Source organism: Aythya marila (assembly GCF_965140915.1).
Source record: "Aythya marila genome assembly, chromosome: 14".
In the NCBI taxonomy this organism is placed as follows: domain Eukaryota; kingdom Metazoa; phylum Chordata; class Aves; order Anseriformes; family Anatidae; genus Aythya; species Aythya marila.
The window spans coordinates 7,270,055-7,291,993 of NC_139055.1; the positions used below are offsets into that span (position 1 = coordinate 7,270,055).

General features: G+C 49.9%; 2 protein-coding genes across 2 annotated transcripts; both read right to left on the minus strand.

Moving 5' to 3' along the window:
* Positions 1 to 291: 291 nt before the first annotated feature.
* Positions 292 to 4,564, minus strand: PROB1 (proline rich basic protein 1; the record flags this gene model as incomplete). Its single annotated transcript, XM_082771259.1, has 1 exon — positions 292 to 4,564. The coding sequence occupies one exon, from the start codon at positions 4,562 to 4,564 to the stop codon at positions 416 to 418; it is 4,149 nt and encodes a 1,382-aa protein (XP_082627385.1). The 3' UTR covers positions 292 to 415.
* A 1,108-nt stretch (positions 4,565 to 5,672) lies between these two features.
* On the minus strand, positions 5,673 to 20,410 carry DNAJC18 (DnaJ heat shock protein family (Hsp40) member C18). Its single transcript, XM_082771662.1, has 7 exons — positions 20,275 to 20,410; positions 19,977 to 20,122; positions 18,523 to 18,708; positions 15,441 to 15,550; positions 13,993 to 14,102; positions 11,804 to 11,976; positions 5,673 to 8,068 (listed from the first exon to the last, which is right to left on the minus strand). The coding sequence occupies exons 1-7, from the start codon at positions 20,310 to 20,312 to the stop codon at positions 7,944 to 7,946; spliced, it is 888 nt and encodes a 295-aa protein (XP_082627788.1). The 5' UTR covers positions 20,313 to 20,410; the 3' UTR covers positions 5,673 to 7,943.
* Between the last annotated feature and the right edge of the window lie 1,529 nt (positions 20,411 to 21,939).

Here is a 21,939-nt window from a genome sequence, read left to right on the forward strand (position 1 = left end):
CTGAGGATTTGGGGTCTTACCCCTGGACATGGAAATTCATCCCTGCTGCTGCTCCAGGACCGTGGGATCCACAGCCCCTGCCCCTCTGCTCAAAATGCCCCCAAAATGGAACATGTAGGCCCCCCGCACCCCCTTTACAGACGACACAGACATGGGCATGCAGGGTTAATGCTGGCTCAGCACTTTTATTGCTGTTCTAAGGAGTCCGTGCCATAGCCGGGGTGCCTCTGCCCATCGCCCCACCGCACGGCCCTCGGGATGGGACCAGGGGGATGGGGGGAGGCAGGGGCCATGCACCTGGTCCCTTTGCCAGCCGTGGCCGTGCTCCCTTGAATAACCTCAGACCCCCCCCAGGGATGCCAGGTGCTGCTAAAACACCATCTTCCCCCCCCCATCCGTTTTAGGAGCTTTTTTTTCACAGCGGGGGCAGCGGCCCCTGCTCGGGGCCGGCAGGGCTGGCACGGGTGGGGGGCTGGCTGGGGCCGGGGCTGGCCCGCATCCCCGTGGGGATGTAGTACAGGCTCTCCAGGTACCCGCAGTCGGGCCCCGATGCAGCGGGCGGCCCCTCGCCCTTGGGATCGGGGCTGAAGGTCCCGGGGAAGCCCCCGGGGTTTTCGGCAGCCGGCAGCTGGCCCTGCAGGTCGGGGTGCGCTGGGGAGGGGGCGGCGGGCGGCGCGGGTGCCGGCAGCCCCGGGAAGCTGCTGTAGGGCACGTAGGGCAGGCTGTAGAGCAAGGGGTTGAAGGGAGCTTGGTAGAGCCCCGCGTGCGACGCCACGGGCACCGGTGGGATGAGCACCTCCACGTACTGCCCCGTCTCGGGGTCGTAGAGCATCTTCAGCTGGGGCTGCCGCGGCGGCTCCATGTAGTAGCATTTGCCGCTGTCGGGATCGACGAGCATCTTGCGTTGACTGAAGGGCCGCGTGGGGCTCGGCGCGCTCTTGTTGCTTGGCGAGGAGCCCTCGGTCCTCCGGGGAGCGTCCTCCAGGCGAGGCTGGGGCTGGGCCGGGGGCTGCGGCACCGCAGCGGCCACAGGCTCGGGGGGCCGGGGCCGGGGGGGCTCGGGGAAGGGTTTGCTCCACGGGGATTCCCCAGCGGGCAGGGCGGACACACCGGTCCCCAGTGGGGCGCTGGCCAGGCTGGGGACTGACGGGGACCCAAGGGAAGCAGGGACTGGGTTGGTGGCAGAGGGGGTCCCGAAGGATGAGCTGGCTGGTTTGGGGATGGAGGGGGTCGCAAAGGGTGCGCTGGGTAGGTTGGGGGCCAAGGGGGTCCCGAAGGTTGAGTTGGCCAGCCTTGGGACTGAAGCGGTCCCAAAGGATGCAGTGGCTGGATTGGGGACCAAGGGGGTCATAAAGGATGCGCTCACGGGGTAGGGGATCAAAGGTGTCCCAAAAGATGTGTTGGTCAGGTTGGGGACCGAGGGGGTGCCAAAGGACATGCTGGAGGCTGACGGGAAGCCAAAAGGTGAGTTGGTTGCATTGGGGACCAAAGGAGTCCCAAAGGATGTGCTGGCCAAATGGGGGACTGCAGCGGTCCCAAAGGATGTGGTGGCTGGATTTGGGACTGAGGTGGTCCCAAACGAGGCAGTGGGTGGATTAGGGACTGAAGGGGTCCCAAATGAGGCAGTGGGTGGATTAGGGACCGAGGGGGTCCCAAACGATGCAGTGGCTGGATTAGGGACTGAAGGGGTCCCAAATGATGCAGTAGGTGGATTAGGGACTGAGGGGGTCCCAAATGATGCAGTGGGTAAACTGGGGACAGAAGGGGTCCCAAAGGCCACACTGGCTGGATGGGGAGCTAAGGGAGCCCCAAAGGATGCAGTGGCCGGGTTGGGAAGCGAGGGCAGCTTTGGCACTGGGGAGGATTTGGGGGCTTTCATGGGAATTGTCAAGTAGTTGGTGTTCTCCACTGGGGTGGCGTTAAGGTGCGGCTCGCTGGCTCCCGGCCACTTCGTTACGTGCTCCCAGCTCTCCCTCCGGTCCGGTGGCCTGGTGGGCAGTGGTGCGGTGGGGACAGAGGGACCACTGCCAGCCTCCCTCGCTCGAATTGGGACAGCGGGGCCGGTGCCCTCTGCAGCTCCACGGCTCCCCGCCGAGGCCAGCCAGCTGCCCGGCTCGCTGGCGGGTGGCTTTACCGCACTTCTCACCGCTGGTTTCACGGCACGGGCGTCCTGGCCATCCCCTGGGCTGTCCTTGCCACCACGGTGCTGGTCCCCTGCGGCACCATCCCCTGCAGCGACGCCACGACCGCGTTCCTCCTCTCCCTCGGTGGGGCTCGGTGGCGGTGGGAGGACGAGGGTCTTCTCCGTCCGCAGCACCGCGCTGCTCCGAGCCCCAGAGCCCTCCCCGGACACCGGCGGGGGCCGTGGGCCGACCAGGACGTGCAGGTGGGACTCTACGTGCGCGTCCCCCCCGCTCCCTGCACGCGGCGGCACCCTGATCTCGCTCCGCTGGCGACACGCAGGGGACGCAGCAGGGCTGAGCTGGGGACCCTCGGCGGCAGCCACCTCTCTCCGCGTGGACTGGACTTTTGTGATGTGCACGGGCGAGCCCCGCGCAGGGCGACTGCCGGTGACCGTCGCCGTCCCCTCAGCATGTGCCGCCTCCGTCTCTCGGCCACCAGCTGTCCCCACGTCCCTGTCCGCCGGCGGCACGAGGCTCGGCGCCGGCTCACGGCGGCAGACAGAGGTGCAGTGGATGACGAGCGGGGATGCCGGCGTGGGCTCCCCGGTGCTTTCCCCGACGGGGACAGGGGCCGGGGGGCCGCGGGTGGTGCCGAAGCAGAGGCTGTAGCTGCTCTTCAGCAGCTTGCGCACGTCCCGCGGCTGCGGGATTTGCACCTTGCCTTTGTTCCCCGGCTCAGCTGGGGCGGCCGCGGGGGTGCTGGGGCTCGGTGGCTCTCGGGGTGCTGGCGGTGGCTTCTCCTCCCACCGGCTCTGCGGCACCAGCTTTACCTCCTGCGCACGGGACGTGAAGACGCCCCGGGGTGGCACATCAGGAAACGCCAAGCTCTTGGGCTCAAACGGGACTACTTCGGGCCTGCTGGGGCGGATGGCTCGCTGCTTCAAGCTGGGCCATGGCTTCTGCACTTTCTCAAATTTTGGGGTGATGTCCAGTGGCTTCCTGTCCCCAGCATAGCCTTCAAACAGGGCGCGCGCTCGCCGGTAGCGGGTCCTCTCTGTCGTGTGCTCCTCGGCGGGCAGGCGCTGGCACTGCATCACCTCCTGGTACTTCATCCTCTCGTTGAGCTCGTTGAAGGTCGTCTTCAGCTTGCAGACATTCTCCCTTGTCGCCTCGCTCAGCACGACCCCCTTGGCCGGCCGGGTGGTGCTGGCAGCCCCCAGCCTCTCGCAGCCCCGAGGACACCGCATGTCCTCGGCGGAGATGCTGCAGTCGGACTTGGAGAGTGAGCTGGACTTGCCCTCCAGGCCATCGCCGAGCAGGTCGGTGCCGACTGAGGACGGCCCTGAGGAGGTCGAGCTGCCCCTCAGCGATTTCTGCTCCATCTTATTAATCCACTGCTCGTACTGCATCTTCTTGGCGAGGACATTTTTCACCAGGCTGGAGGCCATCCGGGTCTTGCTGGAGGCATCGTCCAGGGAGGCCGTCTTCATGAACTGCTTGTAGTTGAACCTGAAGTCCTCACCGACGGCTCTGCCCTTGCCTGGGGGCTCCTTTCTGGTGGGGGGCAGCGGCTGGGGGGCTGAGGCATCCCCCCAGGGGAAGAACCCCGGCTCCTTCCTCTCCTTCCTCTTGAGCTGGATCTGCCGCTTGGGGACGGTCCTCTTCTTGCTGTGCCCTTTCTTGGCGTCGCTGCTCTCCAGCTCCACATCCACGCACTCAAACAGCTCCTTCCCCGTCAGCCCAGCCAGCTCGGCACCCCGGGGCTCCCCGCAGGCTGCCCACCGCCGCCCTCCACCGCCGTCCTCTGACAGCGAGTTGGAGAGGCTGGAGGAGGTGTGGGAGCTGCACATGTCCAGCCGGGTGCCGGGAAGGCCCGAGAGGCTTCGGAACGACCTGGCCGTCAGCGCCCGCACCTCGCCGTCGGCCTCGTCCGAATCGCTGGCCCCGCCGCTCCGCCTGGCCCGCCGCCCCTCGCCGAGCATCGTCCCCGGTGCCGCCGCGCCCGGCCGGTCCCCAAAGGCAGCGGCGGGCGGCCGGTCCCCGCGGAGGGGACCCATCCTGCCCCCGCGGCCTGGCGCCGAGCTATTCTTAGCGGTGACGGACAGCTGAGCCTGCCGGCCGCGCTCCAGCCGCGGGCTGGGGACGGGGCCGTGCGGCGGGGGGCCCACGGGGGGACCCTGAGGTGGTGTGGCGGTGTGGCGGCCCGCGTCCTCCTCTTCCAGGAACTCCAGGCAGTCCTTGAAGGTGTCTGTCGTCTCCGAGCACAGCGCCGAGTGGTAGGAGGAGACGGAGGAGTCGGACATGCTCTTGGGGAGGTCGTCGCGGGGCAGGACGGACAGGCGGCCGTCCTCCTCCCAGGCGGACCGACGTCCTTCGGCGATGCCTTCGGGGCCAGGCAGCTCGGCAGGGCGGCCGGCGTCCCTCTTGCCGCGGGGGATCATGGTGGGGACTGCCTTGGCGCTGCCGTCGGGTTGGGAGCAGGCTCGACCTTCTGCTCTGCTCACCGCGGCGCCCAGCTCCTCAATCACATGCGTGCAGCGGGCGCCAGCACGGGGGAGGCGATGCCAAGCGTCGGGCGGCGTGCAAATGCCACGGCCACCCCCGGCTTAGGGGTCTGCGGTAGGGACGGAGCCACTGCAACCGTGAGCCCACTGGGGACCCGCAGACCCCGCCGGGGCCGTGCCGGGTGGCTGAGGCCCTGCGGTGTGGCTCCGTCCCCATGGGGATGCTGCGTCCCCAGGTGGGGGGACACAAAGCCTGTCCCCAAGCAGTGCCACCCCCAGCATCCCCCAAGCGAGGAGCGAGCGGCCAGGAGGGATGGCAAGGCGCAAAGTCAAACCGGGCACCGAGCGGAGGAGGACGGTGTCGGTCGCCTCTTTCGGGGGGTGTGCGGATCTCCTTGTGCCTGGCCTGGTCCGGCCGCCCCCGCCGGGGTCAGCTGCGGCTTTTTGGGGCTTTGTGAAGGAAGCGGCGGCAGCAGGTGCGTGGTGGCGCTGCCAGCCTCCAGCAACCCGATGCCCGGGTGCATGCGGGGACTAAATTTAAACCTTGGCAAGCGAAGGGCAACCACGACGCCCGGCCTGGAGCTTAACCCGCCCCTGCCCGGCTGCTGGGCCGGGACTGGGATACACTCTCCATGAGGAGCTCGGCCCCGACCCCCATCCCCATCCCCCTCACCCACCGCCATCTCCCTCACCCCCGCGGCAAATGGCGGCTGCCGGCCCCGTCTCCTAGCAACACCCTCCCTGCCAGGCAGGCCCAGAAAGGCCCAAAGCTTCCATTTGCAGGAAAAATGCAGCTCCCCCCCCACTCCTGCCAGGATCCCCGCAGAGGCCAGGAGTTATTGAAGCGGCTGGCCCTGGAAGCCAGCTCTGGTGAAGGACAGCGGCACCGAGGGGATTTTCTGCCCTCCCCCTTGGCACAGCCCCAGCGCTCACACCCAGCACCGGTGCTTGCCCCCGACGGCATTTTGGGGAGCCAAACGCCCCCAGCACGCAGAGTCCCCTCTAACACCCTGGCCCAGGAACGATACCAAACCTGGAATGAAGTCCAACCGCTTTAATAGAGTTGACATACGTTCTACAAACTATTTAATATATAAAAAGCAACATGAGAATTTTGCTTTTTATACGCAGGCGTATCAAGTGCTCGGAATTGGGATAGTCCAGAATTAAGGCTGCCCATTGAACCGTCAGCCCCCTTTCCCACCTGGAATAACACACTTTTGCCTTTGCAGACTCACACAGAACAGGGTTCACCACAGCCCCCACAACGCTGTGCCACTTCTGGCTGACAAACTCTGCTCAGCTGCTCCAAGGACCCCACAGCAGTTCCCAACAGGGAACAAAACCAACCTAGCTGTGCTATTTTAAATACTCACTGTACATTTTTTGTGTTGTTATTTTTTTTTAACACCCCCCTTCAATCACAGCCATATTGCTGTAGCTGCACTGAGCTAATCACATGCAGGACGTGCATCTCACCTGCAGGAGCCTCAAGTCTCAAAACCTGAGACAAGCAACCATCCTCTGGTCTAGATCACAGAAAAAACATCTTTTCCTGCAAAAGGGGGATGTTTTTTTTGCACCTACATCCCCAGTTGCCTCATCCTCAGCACCAGCAGCCCACTGGCACATGCCTGCACCCTATCACCCCAGCACTAGGAGACCACAGTCTAAGCTTTAAATGCAATTTTAATTCTGGCATTTCTCAAACTTCTGAGCACTTGATTTCCTAGGTTTAAGTGAAGACAAGTTGTGGTGCTCTGCCCTACACACTGCCAGTTTTAGGAGCAGAGCAACAGCTTGTTCAGTGTTTTGTGGAGATGTGCAGGTGAGAGCAGCCTCTACTACATACGGCATGTCCCCAGCCCACAGAGGGTGGGCAGAAGCCTGTGCCACCACTCCCTGTACTGCTGGGGTAGGGTATCAATGAGGATAGTTCATTCTGTGTGTTTTATAGATATCTAGCACATCAACAACTTAAGAACAGATATGCCAGCCCCTGCTCTGCTATAAAGAGGAATTTTGGGTGCAGCTAGAGAAGCAGGGTGGGCTGAAGCTGCCCTGTGTGGAGCTCTGGCCTTCCTGCTCTCAGCACAGGTTCTGGTGGAGGCAGCAGAACCAAGTCAAGGCCAGCTGTTGCACGGGACCCCGTGGGTGCCCATTTTCCTTCCCTCTCCCTGGCAAGAACACAATATGAACCTCCAGAAGCAGGTTGGTCCACATGGATTAGTTCAACCCTTAGCCAGGTAAACTACCAGAAAAACTGGCTAAGGAGCTCAGTGACGCTCAAGGGGAGTAATAGTGTTCTCTGCTGCTTCTGAGTGCAACCATCCTTAATTTGCCTTTAAAGGTTTCATAAAGGAGGATGAAGAAAAAACAGACACTACTACATGGATCTTTTTCTTTGCAATGCTAGTCTCTACAGTGGAACATTCATAACTGCTCAAGAGTAAAAATATGCTACATCAAAACTGTACCAGAAAAAGCAGGACCCCTGTAACAGCTGGAGAAGAGTTTGCAGATAAAAATCAGAGTTATACAGCCAGCTTAAAAATATGCCACTGGAAACGTATGAGAAAATAAATAAGGTTGTCCTTTCTCTGCAGTCTGGCAGATGCTGGAACCGATGCATTTCACAGGCTCTCATCTTCCTGTTCAGCGTTGTGGTTCTGCTCTCAGCTTGTCATGTCACTAAGGAGAAGCGGCAGACTCCCTCCAGCCAGACAAGTACTCGATCAAGTCCTTCTGACAGTAAGGAGAGCTGGGAGCACGTCAAAATGCTTACCTGAAGCAGGTACTCAACACTTCGGAGTTAAGCGCTGAATACTGGACTTGAACAGGACGTATGCTGCCTTTCATCTAAATTCTCATTACAAGCGACTGTAGAGGCAAGGACATCCACTTGATAGCAGTATGAAAAGGCGAGTGCACTGAGTACTGCGAGCTACACGGTTGGTATGACCGGGTGAATTACAGGTCCATAGAAAATACAGAAAGCATAAGACATTTGTCTACTCTCCTGGGAAGCATATACTGTTTGGATGGCAGACAAACTACCGATGAGACACATTCCAAACTCAGAGCATTTCCCAGGGAATTAATTTACAAAGTGCCACTGGTCCTTGGAACCAAATATAGCGTACAGTATATTAAAGCAAACACTTGCCCTACAGCTTGTGTTGGCCCATCTCTGCACTATATGAAGGAATCGAATATTCACTCTTCGCAATAGACTCCTTCCGTTTTTATACAAAGGAAAATAAAAACATAATTTAAAACAGCAATAAATAAAAACTACAGAATGTGTGTGTCCTGGTCAGCCCCCTTTGTGCATTCCAATCAGACTGGAGAGCTTCTCACAGTGCTCAAGTTTCAATGATTCTGCTTTCTGTTTTAACCGCTCGTCTCTGTATAGCTTGGCCAAATTTGACAAATCAGACTCTGAAAGATGAAAAAAAATATATATTAGGATGAAGCTGTGAGCATGCTTCAAGTAACTTTTCCAATGCTTTGTTATCCTCATGATTTTTTTTTAGTTCACCTTATTTCAATATATCTGTGCATGTTATAGAAGCTTTCTTTGAAGAGAGGCCATCATGTTTAACCAGGCTAGCTGCTTAAGAAAACTTTCCATAATTGCTTAAAAATTCAGAGTTATAATAAACCAAAGACTCTACCAGTGCACCAGTTCGGCAATAACTGAAACCCAAAATAGGACTATTATGGTCTACAAAGGAAACAAACTATAAAAATATAGCTTAGAAGTCACGTAAGATTGAAAGCTTTGTTAATGACTTACAGTGATTAAATATATACGCATTCTTAAAAGCAAACTTACTGTGCATATTTAAACTAACTATATGCGTGTTAGTAAGATACCATTTGGTCTGCTAAACAGCCACCGTCTAAGTCAACACCAGCATTTACAACCTAATTACACCTCATCTCCTCGTGCACTGATGTTTCAGCAGGCACAGACCGATGGAGAGGAGTTCACTCTGCACCTGCCAGCAGTAGTTAAGTGACAAGCCAGAAGGAAAGAGAACCTCGTGACTACTTTCCTTATTGCTTTCTTCAGGCTACGTCAGCTGCCTGCAGCTAAGCAGGAGTTACACGATGTACATCCCTGCCCACGTAAATGAGAAATGCAATTCTTCTGACAAACCCGTTCTGCAAGGGTCCCAAACATCCATCCAAACAGACACTTTAAAGTATAGATGGTGATTGTTGTGTATTTTTTTTTTTTTTTTGATGTTGCACTTGTCAGAATTCAAACTCCGTCTGCCAAGAGGTTGGCCCAGAAGGCAATTTGAATTCTTTTATTTCTTCTTTTTTTAATTGATTACAGGAAGGTGAACAGCTAGATAAAAGGCTTGTTAATGAAAGGGCACAGGGGCTTTCAAACAGCACAATCTTGAATGTACTTTGCATACATTTCCCCTTCTTCTCAAAAGCAACATGTAACTGAAATAATCCCATTGTTTAAATAATCTCCCCCCAGCAACTCAGAGAAGCATCTTTTGCTGATTAGTTAAGGAAGTCTTAATATAGCTTTCTCCCTGAAGAATAATTTAGATCCAGGATTAGATGCACCTATGAGAATAGCAGTAATTTATTTCTGAAAAGGTCAAAATTTCCCTAAGCACAGGCTACCTGACGACATTCAATTTTTCAAAGAGCTTTTGTACATCGTACAAGTCCCTCATTTTACCAAATCATTCAGTAGGGAAAGAACTTCTCAATAGGGCCTTTCATGCCTTACGTGCTCTGTCCCTACGCCACTGAAATTTAAAGCCATATGAGCTCCGTCTATATAAGCCTCCATCTATTTACTGAAAAGCTTGATAAACCGACAGGCACAAACATCTTAATTTTAGGTCAGGAATCAATCTTCATTTTTTCTAACTGGAACACCACTCAAGTAGACTGCAGATGTGCTGAGCACAGAGTCTAGACGACCCTTCAGCAGAACCAGACTTGGGTAATCGTTTCCAAGTCCCCAGAGTTCTGCAGCACAGACTTTTAGCCTCTTTTGCCCAACTTGTCCACTTGGGCACGATTATTTTCTGCCAATATCTGCGCTTCGACAGCATCCATTCTGTCATCTAAGTTTCTTGTGTTTTTCAATCTTTTACACTGCTGTTCCTTCAACCTTTGTTGACTGAAGTTATTCTCTTTAAGGAACTCCTAAAATACATATTTCCAGCTATGCATTTTCTCTGTTTTCAGTTGTGTAATTGTTATTCTTTGATTCAGAGCTCTTTGCAGTCTTACTTCACAACTGTGCTACTACAGCTGAACAATCATCTGTAAAAACCTGAGACTTGCCTTTTGTATTTAACCATATCAGAGCATGTCAGAGCACCAAAACCCACAGCATAAGCACCTTTCACACACTGTTTTGCTGTGAAGGGACCAGCTAAGGAACATACTGATGTATCAGGTACCTTTTAAGTTTTTGTTAAGGTAGCTGGACCCCAGGTAGCCCTTTTCAGATCATAAAAATCAAGATCTTTAATTTAAACTGTTCATATAATGTGTGTTCATTTTGCTGGAGCTAAAGAGAAGTGTACCTTCAGTAAATACAACAAACCTACTATTAATAGACATTCAACTGACAAAGAAGTCAACCACAAAGTTACGCACTTACACAGGAATCAGTTGACCAAAATTATGAAACAACAGCTGATTAACAACTCTCCCAGGGTCTCCAAGGCAACTTTTTACCAGAACCTCATCTTGTATTCAAAATCATTACATAAAAAAATGAGTTAGTCAAAAAAGTATTTTTACAAACTGGGATGTAGGAAAATTAGCACTGTTTCAGCTGAGCTCATTGTCCGCTCTCACTGGCCTCGGTGGTTATCATTCTGAAAACTTATTTATTTTTTTTTTTATTACAGTTGTCTTCTCAGGATAGTGCTTATTGTGGACAATGTAAGCATATTTGCAAGTATGTGACTAATACACAGACTATAAAAAAAGAGTATAAAAAAGTCTAAGTGTAAAAAGTCCTAGAGGAGGTTGCCTTACAGACATTACTTGGCATTCAGTGCTGGATTACTTCCCTCACTCTATCAGTCCCTCTGCAAACCCTGTTGCCCATTTCAGGGCACAGAAAGGTCATAAAGGTCTACATGAAAAAGACAATACAATGATTTTTAGTTGCACTAGGTTACCTACAAGGAGTTTTCCTCTAAGGGGGAAAAAAAAAAATCTATTCCTATGGCAAGCCTACACATGAGGCTTACGTTTATGTTTATTAACGGACACATTGTACCTGGGGGCTGGTGCTACCAGCCATAGATGTTCAGAGATAAGTCAAGCAAACCAAAAGTTAAGGGATTACTTGGCATTTTTAGGGTTTCACATTATGGGTTCTTTTTATTTATTTCAACTTCAGATTCTACGTCTGCATACTTCTCCTTAAGAGCAAGATTAGTAATTTTAACTTAAAATAAGAAAAACGTCTCTGGATGAAAAGAAAAGATTGACTGAGAACTGACACGGGAGAAATCATTTAGAATGCTTACGTTCTTACATTCTCCCTCTCTGCATTCAATTCTTGTCTTTAAAAGACAGTCTTGACTACAGTGAAAAACATGATCTCAAACTCCTCTAAAGATAGAATATGCAAATAAGTGCATGAAATAATCACAGAAGCACTCTTTGAAAACTGATACCAGTTAACACAGATTTTCAAAAGCTATAGCCTGTCTTCCTGGTGAAGGTTTGAAGAAGAGGAGTTAGATGATCTGCTTGTGGAGCTAGTCAAAGTAAAACTGATTCCGCCTCAGCAAAGGAAACATTGATTAGGTGATGCCTCAAGGTCTCTCCTAGACCTAACAAACTGTCAGAGCTAAATAAATGTGCTGGACGATAGCGTTTAAAACATCATCACTAAGAGGTAGTCAAGCACAAAGACTGAGTGGAAAAAAAAAGTCTCTAATAGTGGAATCAACTTTCCACTTCTCTCTCAATCACCTACAATGAACTCTGACAGCCCCTCAGGAATAACAAATTCGGAGTTAAGAACAGATGCGAGAAACACCACTGCAAATTTGAGAAATTACATGCAATGGAAAATGAGGCTAAAATGGCAGTGCTTTGTGAACTGCAGCCATCATACAACTGTACACAGGGTGCAGGCACGCACTTGTAACAAATATAACTTACTCTGCTGTTTCTCCTTCCAGCAGCTGGTCTGAATATAGTCTATGTAATCTTTTTCAACGGTTTTCTCTAGCTCTTGAAGTTCCGCTCCTTGATAATTCTTCTCAAAGTTTTTATCAACATAGTAAGGCACCTGCAAGTTCTCTGTTTCTCTGCTAATAACATGGCCTATGGACCTGTGAAAACATCACGGAGAAAAAACATTTTGCAGCAGTTCAAACAAAGAAACAGTGAGAAATTTCTTGCAATGAACATTTCCAAAACAGAATCTTTACAACTTCTCAGTCACTTCCTGCAGGACTATAGCTCCCTCAGCCACCCAATAAGGAAACTACAAGCCTCAGGCACAGCAAGCTCTTCACATAGAATTCACTGAAAAAAAAAATAACACAGTGAAAATACGTAATACTTAGTTCTTTGTAGATATCTCTGATTCAGAGCTGACACAGTCCCTTCCAAATACCACGTTTGTTCTCAACAGCTCAGTCAAGATACTTCTAAAGTGTAAGTGCAAATTTTATCTTTAAACAGAAGCTCCACACCCTTTCTTCTGTTTACTGTTAACTTCTGGCAAGCTAAGTCCAGAAATCCATTGGAAATGATGGCAAATATAAAGACTATAGCAAAGTCACATGGACCAGTATTGTTTAGGGCATGGTGTAGTTGGATGTAGGTTTTCCTGATTTCTGGATTAATCGGTAGAAATAAGAATTAGTGGGGGGATTTTAGTTACATTTTCCTTTAGTGTTTTATAATCACCAGTAAGCTAGGTAGTATGTGGAGCACCCCATAGGTAGAACAAGCCACCGTGGCACAGACACGAGGCTAAACTATCCTCTGCTACTGAGTTTTTACTTGAGCAAAGATATCCAGGAGCTTTTTCAAATCGCTGCGCAGAGAAAGAGGCAGACAGCCAAAATGTGAAGTTACACTCTACCCAATGGAATTCAGTTTGCCCCTTCCATTTCCTGGGCTCCTCTTTTCCTTCTTTCTGTGTCTCAGACACGTACGCTCTCCTTATATAAACACTTTCTTTCAGAGCTGTTAGTTTTTTTAAAGACAGGATTTAGAGAAACAGCATCTGTAACTGTATACCAGGCTGAGGCCTGACTATCTCAAATCAACAGGAAAGGGGGAGGCAGTGAGGAAAGCCAGCGAGATTAGCTGCTCTGGGGGCAGCGTGGGAGGTTTCACACAGGACTGGCAGATAGCAAAAACGCTCTCGGGAAAGAAAAAAACAACTACAACAACAAAAAAAAAAAACGAACAGAAGAACTAAGCCACCAACCATCTTGTTCTCATGCTAGGTCTACATACTGACATCTTGTGGTAACGAACAGTAAAGGGCCTTGGGACCAATTAAAACTACACCGAGGAGCATATGGGCCTAAATGTAAACAGTTTTGCTCCTAAAAGGGAGCAAGGAGAGTTTGTAGAGCACTCTGCTACTGCTCTGTGTAGCAGTCCCCAGCCTGCAGGGTGTTGAAATACGCCGACTCCCATTCTTATCTCAGTAAGAGCCAGGGCAGCTGACTGAACCAGTCTAGAGATCTTCCTTCCTCCCAGTGCTGGATGCTGGGAGCAGTAAATGGGTTTTCCTCTGCCCCACAAACTCGGATTACTGCAGGCCTGGCGCTCATTGTTTCCGCAGCTGACCAGTTTAGTTTGTGTTCTGCAACGTGGGGATCCTGCCTCTTTACAGGCACTAAACCAGGGCATTTCAAAGTATTTATGGTTTGTGGAGCTTGACAAATTTTCGAGAGGAATTTAGGCTCCAGAGCAGATTTGGATTTACAGTGCCAACTGCAAGCTTGATTTCCTAATTGCTTTACAGGGGAATGTCAGAGGCAATCCACAGACCCTCTAGGGCTGATCAGTCCTGTAGCTAAGCTACACCCACATTCCTACTACTGTATCATTGTGCACTTCACACCAGTTGGGTAAGCGCGCTGGCTCAGCGCCTCTATTTGTTCGGTACACAGCACAACACAGCTCACCACCATCTACTTCACAGCGACAGCGTTTAGGAGAACTTAGCAGAGACTGCTGGTATTTCCTTATTTACAAATTGATAACAGTTTCTAGAATGAGCGGAAGAGAACAGTAACAAGCATTCTTCTATCCAGCCCAACTTCTATCTACCTCTTATCTCAACACCAAGGACCGGAAAGAATTGTTTTCAAGTGACTTACGATTTGTAGAAGAGGCTGTAGGGTGGGTTAGTCGCCATCAGCTGAGTTATAACCGACACTATTATTATTATGAAAACTGGCATCAACTGAATAAATGCAGAATACGAGTTCTGAAAAGAACAACGATAAGTTGACAAATAAAGATATATACAGAAAACGATGCCCATGCACAGAAATCTGGTTATCATAAATCAACAACACATTAAATGTAAACTTAGGAAAAAAAAAGACAAGTACTTTCAAATGCTGACAAGGATGACATTTTAAATAACCTTTATTAATGCTCTCTTCAAGCTCCTGAAAGCCATTTTCTTCCAATTACATTTTCAGAGCATTGCCTTCATCTACAGCTCCCTCCCCAAGGCAGCAGATGCCCACAACACTGTCTGCCAGTGACCAGCTGACAGTCCAAACCAAAGGAGCACCGCTATTCCCATTTCTGCCTATGCATTTCTGAAATTTGCATGTATTCCAAAAATCTCAGTCTGTCTGAACACTGGACAAAGCCACTTGAAAGTAAAGGCTGAAGAGACGATATGTAGCGTAACTTGAGGCAGAATGCAAGCACTTGCTATGTTGTTTGAATTGATTTTGTAGAGCAAAAGAGTGAAAAAAGTCCTAAAGATCAAAGAGTTCTGCTAGGCAGAGACCAACCACAGACCTTTACTCCTGCTCATTTGATTTTTAAACTGCCTTTTTGTAATTAGGAGCAGAACATTATAGTTGTTTAGGCTCTGTTCTCTGTCCTGAGACAGCAACAATACCTGACGTAGTAGTTGGTGGGATTCATTTGCCCCAGCTCAGCTGTCTACAGGCTGTGCAAGTTTTTTTCAAAGCCTGCCTATAAAAGACTCAATAGGAGAAAAATTGTCTTTCTTGGAGAGTGACCTTTTTAATAGACTGCCTCTGAAGGAAGATTTTTTCCAAGGTGTGCAGTGTGAGCGTATAGGTGCCTGTGCTAACAGCGCACGATACCTGGTGTCTCATCAAGTTTCAGCTGGTAGAGATGTATCCCAGACCCATTTTGCTCTGGGCTGGAAAAAGCCTATAGCAGCACCTGGGATGAAACTGTATGCTAATTTACTGAAGGATTAAATATGCCACGAGGACGAGCCAGTACTTCTGTATTAGATATCAGTTCACATTTGGACTGATCATTGTTAGATTATGAAGCCCTCAGAGCTTGCAAAAACCAAGCACCAGTGAAATATGCCTGGTTGCAGAAACTCCAAAGCCTGCGATCCTACCAAAATAATTTATTTATCATTGCTTTAAAAACAGAACAACAACAATACGGTTACTTTTCAAGTCATCCATTTTGGCTGCAGCACTTAGGGATAAGCATTGAGCATTTAAGGATGGGAAAGTCTCAACAGGCTTCAGATGTATACGTGAACCCCTCACCCTGGTGAAATGTTTAAGCCCAAGAGATCCGTTCTCCTGGCTACCTGTGGCCTGTTTTCTTCCTCCTCTTGCTCCTGTGTCCATGCTCTTTCACGGTGCCTCCGTGGATAATAGTGTGCGTCCCTGGCTACATTTGAAAACATGTGGATATTTCCTGTTAAAAGAAGCCAAAAGAGTCATGGTTTTCAACTGGCTGCTGGTGTTTACCTGTACTTGTGTTTTGGTTGATTATTCAGGCTTATATTACACAGACAGAGTAATAGTTTTGAGACCTCAGATTTGAATGTCAAAGCAATGTGTTATTCCAAAAAGAGCGTACCAGAGAAATTGTGAAATTCACCCCTGCTCCATCCTAATTTACAAAAATTAAGAAAATCAGAGAATTATTTTTATATAAAAATTGTACCTCATACTTTATTTTTGTTATATTCACTTGCAAGGCTGCAATTTATGTTGCATCTCCAGGCTTCAAGCAGAAAAATTAATTTGCGTCACCAGATTCTGGCCCCGAACTATGGCTTCAGATAATTACCAGAAATGCTCTTCTACAGTCAGTTCTATTTTCTCTTTCATCAAGCTATTATAAAATCATTAAGTGAAACTGTTAATGTCAAAAGAGATTAATAAAATAGCTTTTTGAGGAAAAAAGTACAATTCAGGATTTCCTTTCTTGCACACTGACTTATTCTTTCCTCACTTTAGAATTTTTAAAAATTGCATATGATGTTTTGATTAGAAGCTTGAACTCTGACTGTAACACCATGAAAGTATCTAAATAATAGCTGAGCTCCCCTCTTTTGAGATTCAAAGCATCTTTGTAATAAAGAATTGAAATTTATGGCCATACAAAAGGCATACCAAGCTATTTTTAAGCCTTGGGAAATCAAACTACAAATTATTTTAAAACACTCTTATACTGTCTTTTATCTGAATTTCTCAAAGAATTGTGCAAGAAATTGGGGAAGTGATCTTTGTTGTTGTGCCAAAACACCTGCTTCATTGGTCATTCAAAGATATAACACTGCACAGGACTAACAAAGTAAAAGAGGGGTTGAAGAAGAATTTTTTTCTTGAAAAAGAAAGCTTCTATCATTTAATGTTGCTCAGGCAACGTTTTATCAAACTCCAAAAGAATGGATATGAGTGTGGGAATGAGGAATGGCTTTTGCAGGGTAGCTAGAAAAACAATTCCCCAATCCAAAGTTTCTCACAGAATTTTTGCCCCCAGTTTCTTTCCTTCCATGCACATTTATTTTTTAAGAGAAAGAAGTTCAATTTGTAGCCCCTACCCATCATAATTACAACAGTCTCTCTTCGGTTTATAAGCTGACATGCCATAAATCTGCCCTTAGTCTATGTGAATGAGTTTTGTCTAACACCATTTCTGAATTAGATTTCCAAAAACCCTGGTGCTAGCAAAGTGTCAAAACAAAACAAAACAAACACAAAACAAACAAACAGCAAAGACTGCATCTTAACACAAACTTCAGTTCACATGCACAATCCCCACTTAACATTATGACAGCATGAAAAATGTTTTCTTTATATTACCCATCTGCACGTGCTCTTACTGTTAGCTCTCTTCCTAAGTAGAAGCCATGGATTTTGCCATTTTGGAAAACTACTGAATTGATATTCCGTAAAGAAAAACCTCACTTTTAGGTTCTGAAAACATATGTAAATTTAGGTCCAAGCAAGTTTTTTGGTGAGGAAATTTTTGTTTATTACTGAGAGCTATTACTACGAAATCATGTTTATTTTCATATTCTTCACCATTTGGATAAAACCTCCCCTACGCTTCTTCAGGTCACTCTACCTATTAGGTAACAGCTGTGCCCAGTACCTAAGTTCTTCCTGCAGCTCCTCAGTTTTCAATCCTTAATTCCAAGCCTACAGCTATGTAGCAACCACGTTCCACAAATGGACAATGTCTCACCTGTGGCCAAAGCAAAAGGCATGTGCAGGTGCCATCTCCTGCAAAGTAGGAGGGAATCATGCCAGCCTGAGCTCAGCACACTTTACAAACTTAATGATCAAACTTTGAAAGTGATCTGAGATCCTCTTAGCTATGAGATGCTACCACACAGACCACAGTAATGAGTAGCTTGTACGTCGTAACTTGTAACCTGTGCCCGTTGCTTAAGGCTATAGTAACGGATTTGTTACTTTATGTTATGCCTTGGAAGTGCGAACCAGCAGGCAAAAGCACTAAAGCAATTCATCAAAGACTGGTGATGGTGGCAACAAGATGCCTGAGCTCACCACAGCTTTCAGATTTACTTTTAAACCTAACCTGCATTCCAGTGGGCTTGCAACATCTTCCCATTTTCAGTACAAACAGAAAAGCCAAGGCTGGACTAAGACAAGCACAGAGGTGCTGCAGGTACAGGCTCTACTATTCTGTATTTCAAACAGCCAGATCTCACTGGCAGGCATCGCTTTCTAAGAGAAGAAGCTTTAACTTCTTTGACTTGGTGCTGAGAGACAAACTCCTTATGTTTTCCCAGTTACAAGGGCACTGAGACTGCAACACCAGGAGCTGCTGCTGTGCTGTAACGCAGGAACATGTCTTGAGGACAACGCCATCAAAGATGCCTCTGATCCCTTCCCATTCACACCTTGCTTTGCCTCCCAAACCATCGCTGACTTCCGACAATGGGGGGAAGAACAACAAAAAGAAGAGTCTTCAGCTGGTGCTGGTACAAAAATTTTGCCCAACCAAGTATCAAACAGCCTAAACCCTTGCCGAATTAAGATGTCCTGACCCCTAACTAGTGCTGCCAGAAGTCCTCACGAAGGCCGGGGTGTCAGGAACATGCCCCAGCAGCAACAGCCGTTACCCCCCATCACAGCTCTCTCTTCTAGCAGCACTCTGGGACAGCAAAGCTGAGCTTTGAGCTTTTCTAGGGACCAAACTTACTACAACTTTAAGTTTAAACAGTGCATTAGGGGAACTTTTCCAGGCATAAAAAGTCAGGAGGAAAAAAAAAAAGTAAATCCAAACAGGTTTTTGCTCTTCTCTGAACTATAATTTAGCTACCTGAGCAATATAAAGAGGAGCTGAGCTTCCTTTATGGTCTTGTGTCAGTTTATTACATTTCAGAAATAGTGCAGATGGATACCAACCTGTAGGAAAGTGCCCGCCAAAAAACACATTGAATATTTCTTCTGGTGTAATGTCTGCTTCAAATTCTGTGTAGTAGTTATAGTGCCTGGCCTGGCCAGTGCTGACATGCTCTTGGTCAGTTCCAAATTCATCGTATCGCAATCGTTTTTCAGGGTTGCTGAGAACTGCAAAAGCATTGCCTATTGCTGGAGAATGAATTGAAAGAAGTGTTACAACACGGCACCTCCAGGTGTGGGAATTCTCTAAGCAGATTAACAAAATACCCAAGCAGGCATAGAAAATTTGTGCATGGCCAGACTCATTTACTTTTGAAAGAGCTACCTTTGTGTAAGTAGCATTACAACACCAACATTACCTGTGATGGAACCTATTTCCTGCTATCACTGACACCAGGAAAAAGACAAAAATGTTGAAGTATACGGAGAGAGTTAAGCATTTGGAAAACCAAGATGTGAGAGACCACCTACGTTAAGAGACTGAGGGAGAACATAACTTTTTAATCAGGTCAAACTAAGTATCGACACAGCTGTGCACCTCCATCCATGAAATACAGTTAACACAAAGTTAAGAACTGCAGAGAGTAATTAAAATGCAGACCCATATTCCAAGCTTTCTGTCAGCAGAGATGTTTGTGAAGCTGTACCTGCATATTTATTCACAGTGCACGTCAAACCACCTGGAAGTAGCTCGTTTGGTTCATCATCTTCCTTGGTCTTTGACAGAAAATGGCTGTAAATAAGTTTATACTGAAATACAACCCTAACACAAAAAAATAAAGAAAACTTCAAGAATTCCTTATTCTAATACACAGCAAGTGAAAGCCTAGTTTTCTCAGCACTGACTTACAGTGCTAGTTTGTATATAGCTGCAGCATAGTGAGAATGTGGAAGATGCTAAGAGTTTAGATGCTAACATTGCTGATGCAGGCTTGGACTGCACCAATACTGAACAGCCCAGGCACGTAATAATGGATTTAGAATCACAGAACCGTTACGGTTGGAAGAGATCTTCAAGATCACCTGGTCCAACCATCCCCCTGCCACCACCGTCACCCACTGAACCCTGTTCCCAAGCACCACGCCCAACCTTTCCTTGAACGCCCCCAGGGACGGTGACTCCACCACCTCCCTGAGCAACCTGTTCCAACACCCGAGTGTTCTTTAGAGTACTCTTTGATTTTATATATTTGCACGTGTTTTTTTTGATGTTTTAATTAAGACAGCATAATTTTAATTTAATTAATTAAGAGGAGTTACTGATTACACAACACGTTCTGGGTCATAACCAGTACATCCCCAGAGCGTTACTGACCCTCCAGTGCTATCTAGGAACGAGCCCTGCGATGCCTTTCCCTCCGATCTGTATTTTGAAGGCCCTGTAGGAGCCCAGCCGTACAGGTGCGAGGCTCACAGGTGCAGGTGTCTGCAGGCCGTGCCGCCCGCCCCTCACGCACCTTTGAAGGCCTCGGTGGCGCCGGGAGCGCGGTTCTTGTCCGGGTGGAATTTCAGGGCCAGCTTGCGGTAGGCTTTCTTCAGGTCCTCCTCGCTGGCATCCCTCTCCACGCCCAGGATCTCGTAGTAGTTGCGGCAGCTCTTTATCCTGAGGGGGGGGAGCACACACAGGGCAGCCGTCACGGGCCGGCTCCCCTCCCTCAGCGCAGCGCACGGAGCGCGACGGGGCCCCCACCGGGGGCCGAACCCACCCCCCTTCACCCCCAGCAGCCCTCCCCGGCTCCCCCCGGCCCCGCTCACCGCCTCACGCCGTCCAGCTGCTCCGCCGTGTAGGTCATGGCGGGCCCGGGGCAGCCCCTGCCCCCCGCGCCCTCACCGCCCGCCGCCCCGGCCCGCCCGCGCCGCCATCTTGTGCGCACGGCAGGCGGCGGCGGCGGCGGCGCCGCGGGGGGTTCTGGGTACGGTAGGCCCGCCGCCGCCCCGCTGCCGCCGCCCGCGGACTACATTACCCAGCGGGCACCGCGCGGGGACGTTCTAAAGCGGCTCGGTGACGTCATAGGGGCTTCTTTAGGGAGGTGGTGACGTCATATGGGGGTTCCTTAGGGAGGCAGTGACCTCATAAGGAGGTTCCTGGGGAAAACAGTGATGTCATAGGGGGCTTCCTTAGGAGGCAGTGACCTCATAGGGCTGTGACCTCATAGGGGGACTTCTTCAGGGTGGCAGGGGTCTCACAGGGACACAATGTCCCAGGGGACCTCCTGGGGGAGGCAGTGATGTCATAGTGCAGTGACCTTATAGTACAGTGACTTCATAAGGGCTTCCTGGGGAAGGCTGGGAGACAGTGACCTCATAGGAGGCTTCCTGAGGAAGACAGTGACTTCATAGAGCTGCGACCTTATAGGAGGCTTCTGTAGAGAGGCAGTGACCTCATAGGGCAGTGACCTCATAGGGAGCTTCCTGGAGAAGGCTCATAGGGCAGCGACCTCATAGGGCAGCGACCTCATAGGGGCCTTCCTGGAGAAGGCTGGGGAGGTGGAGGCCAGGGGGCCCCGGGTGCTTGGTAACATGGCAGCTGCCTCCCCCCAGGCCTTGTGGCCCCACTTGAGTGGCACCTTACGAGGGTTGGGGGCTAAAAACCTCCCCTTTGTCATCCTGCTGAGAGAGGGAATGGTGGCAGGCGCTGGAGGTGCTTGTGAGGTCCCGCTTGTTTGTGGCATGCAGCCGGATTTGTTTTTGGAAGGCACATTGAGGGCTCCTTGGGGCTGCGGAGGCTTGCATGGGCTGAGCCTCGCTGCCTGGAGCCCCACGTCAGGCCATGGGGACCCACCTCGAGATGTTGTGGTGAGGGTGCGAGGAGCCTGGAGAAGCCCTGCTTTGGGTCTTCTGACCAAATGCTGCACCTGCAGCATGGGCTGGAAGGTTTATCTGCCTGGGATTAGGTGCTGCTAAAGCTGCTCGTCTTCTTTCCTCCCATGGGCCAATTAAAGCTGGGCTAATAAGGTGTGGGAGAGGTGTTATGGGATGCTGTGGCTACTGGCGGTGTGAGGGTGGTGGTGTCTCCTACCTGTGGGATTCACAGCAGCAGTGCTTAGCAGGGGATCTCCTCCCCTTTGAGTGGCAGCACCTGGCTGTAGCTGGTCACAGCACTTCCCCTGTGTATTTTAACTCTTTTTTTTTTTTTTTTTTTCCAAGGCCCTACAGAGGCTGTGCGAAGAAGGACAATGAATCAAAAGGAAGGAAAACGAAACCAGGGATGAGCTCCTGTGGGATGGCCTTTTGGACCTCAGCGTAGCGTGTCAGGAGGGAGATGAGTTAAAGCTTGGCACTTACGGAAGTGTTTCATATTGCAGGTGCTTACAGGCTGCCTCTAAGCTGTGCTCCTGAGACATGAAATCTGCTCGTGAGTCCCCACACACCGGGTCACAGCTCTGAGATCTGGAGCTGCTTGGATCCACCAAGCTGGGT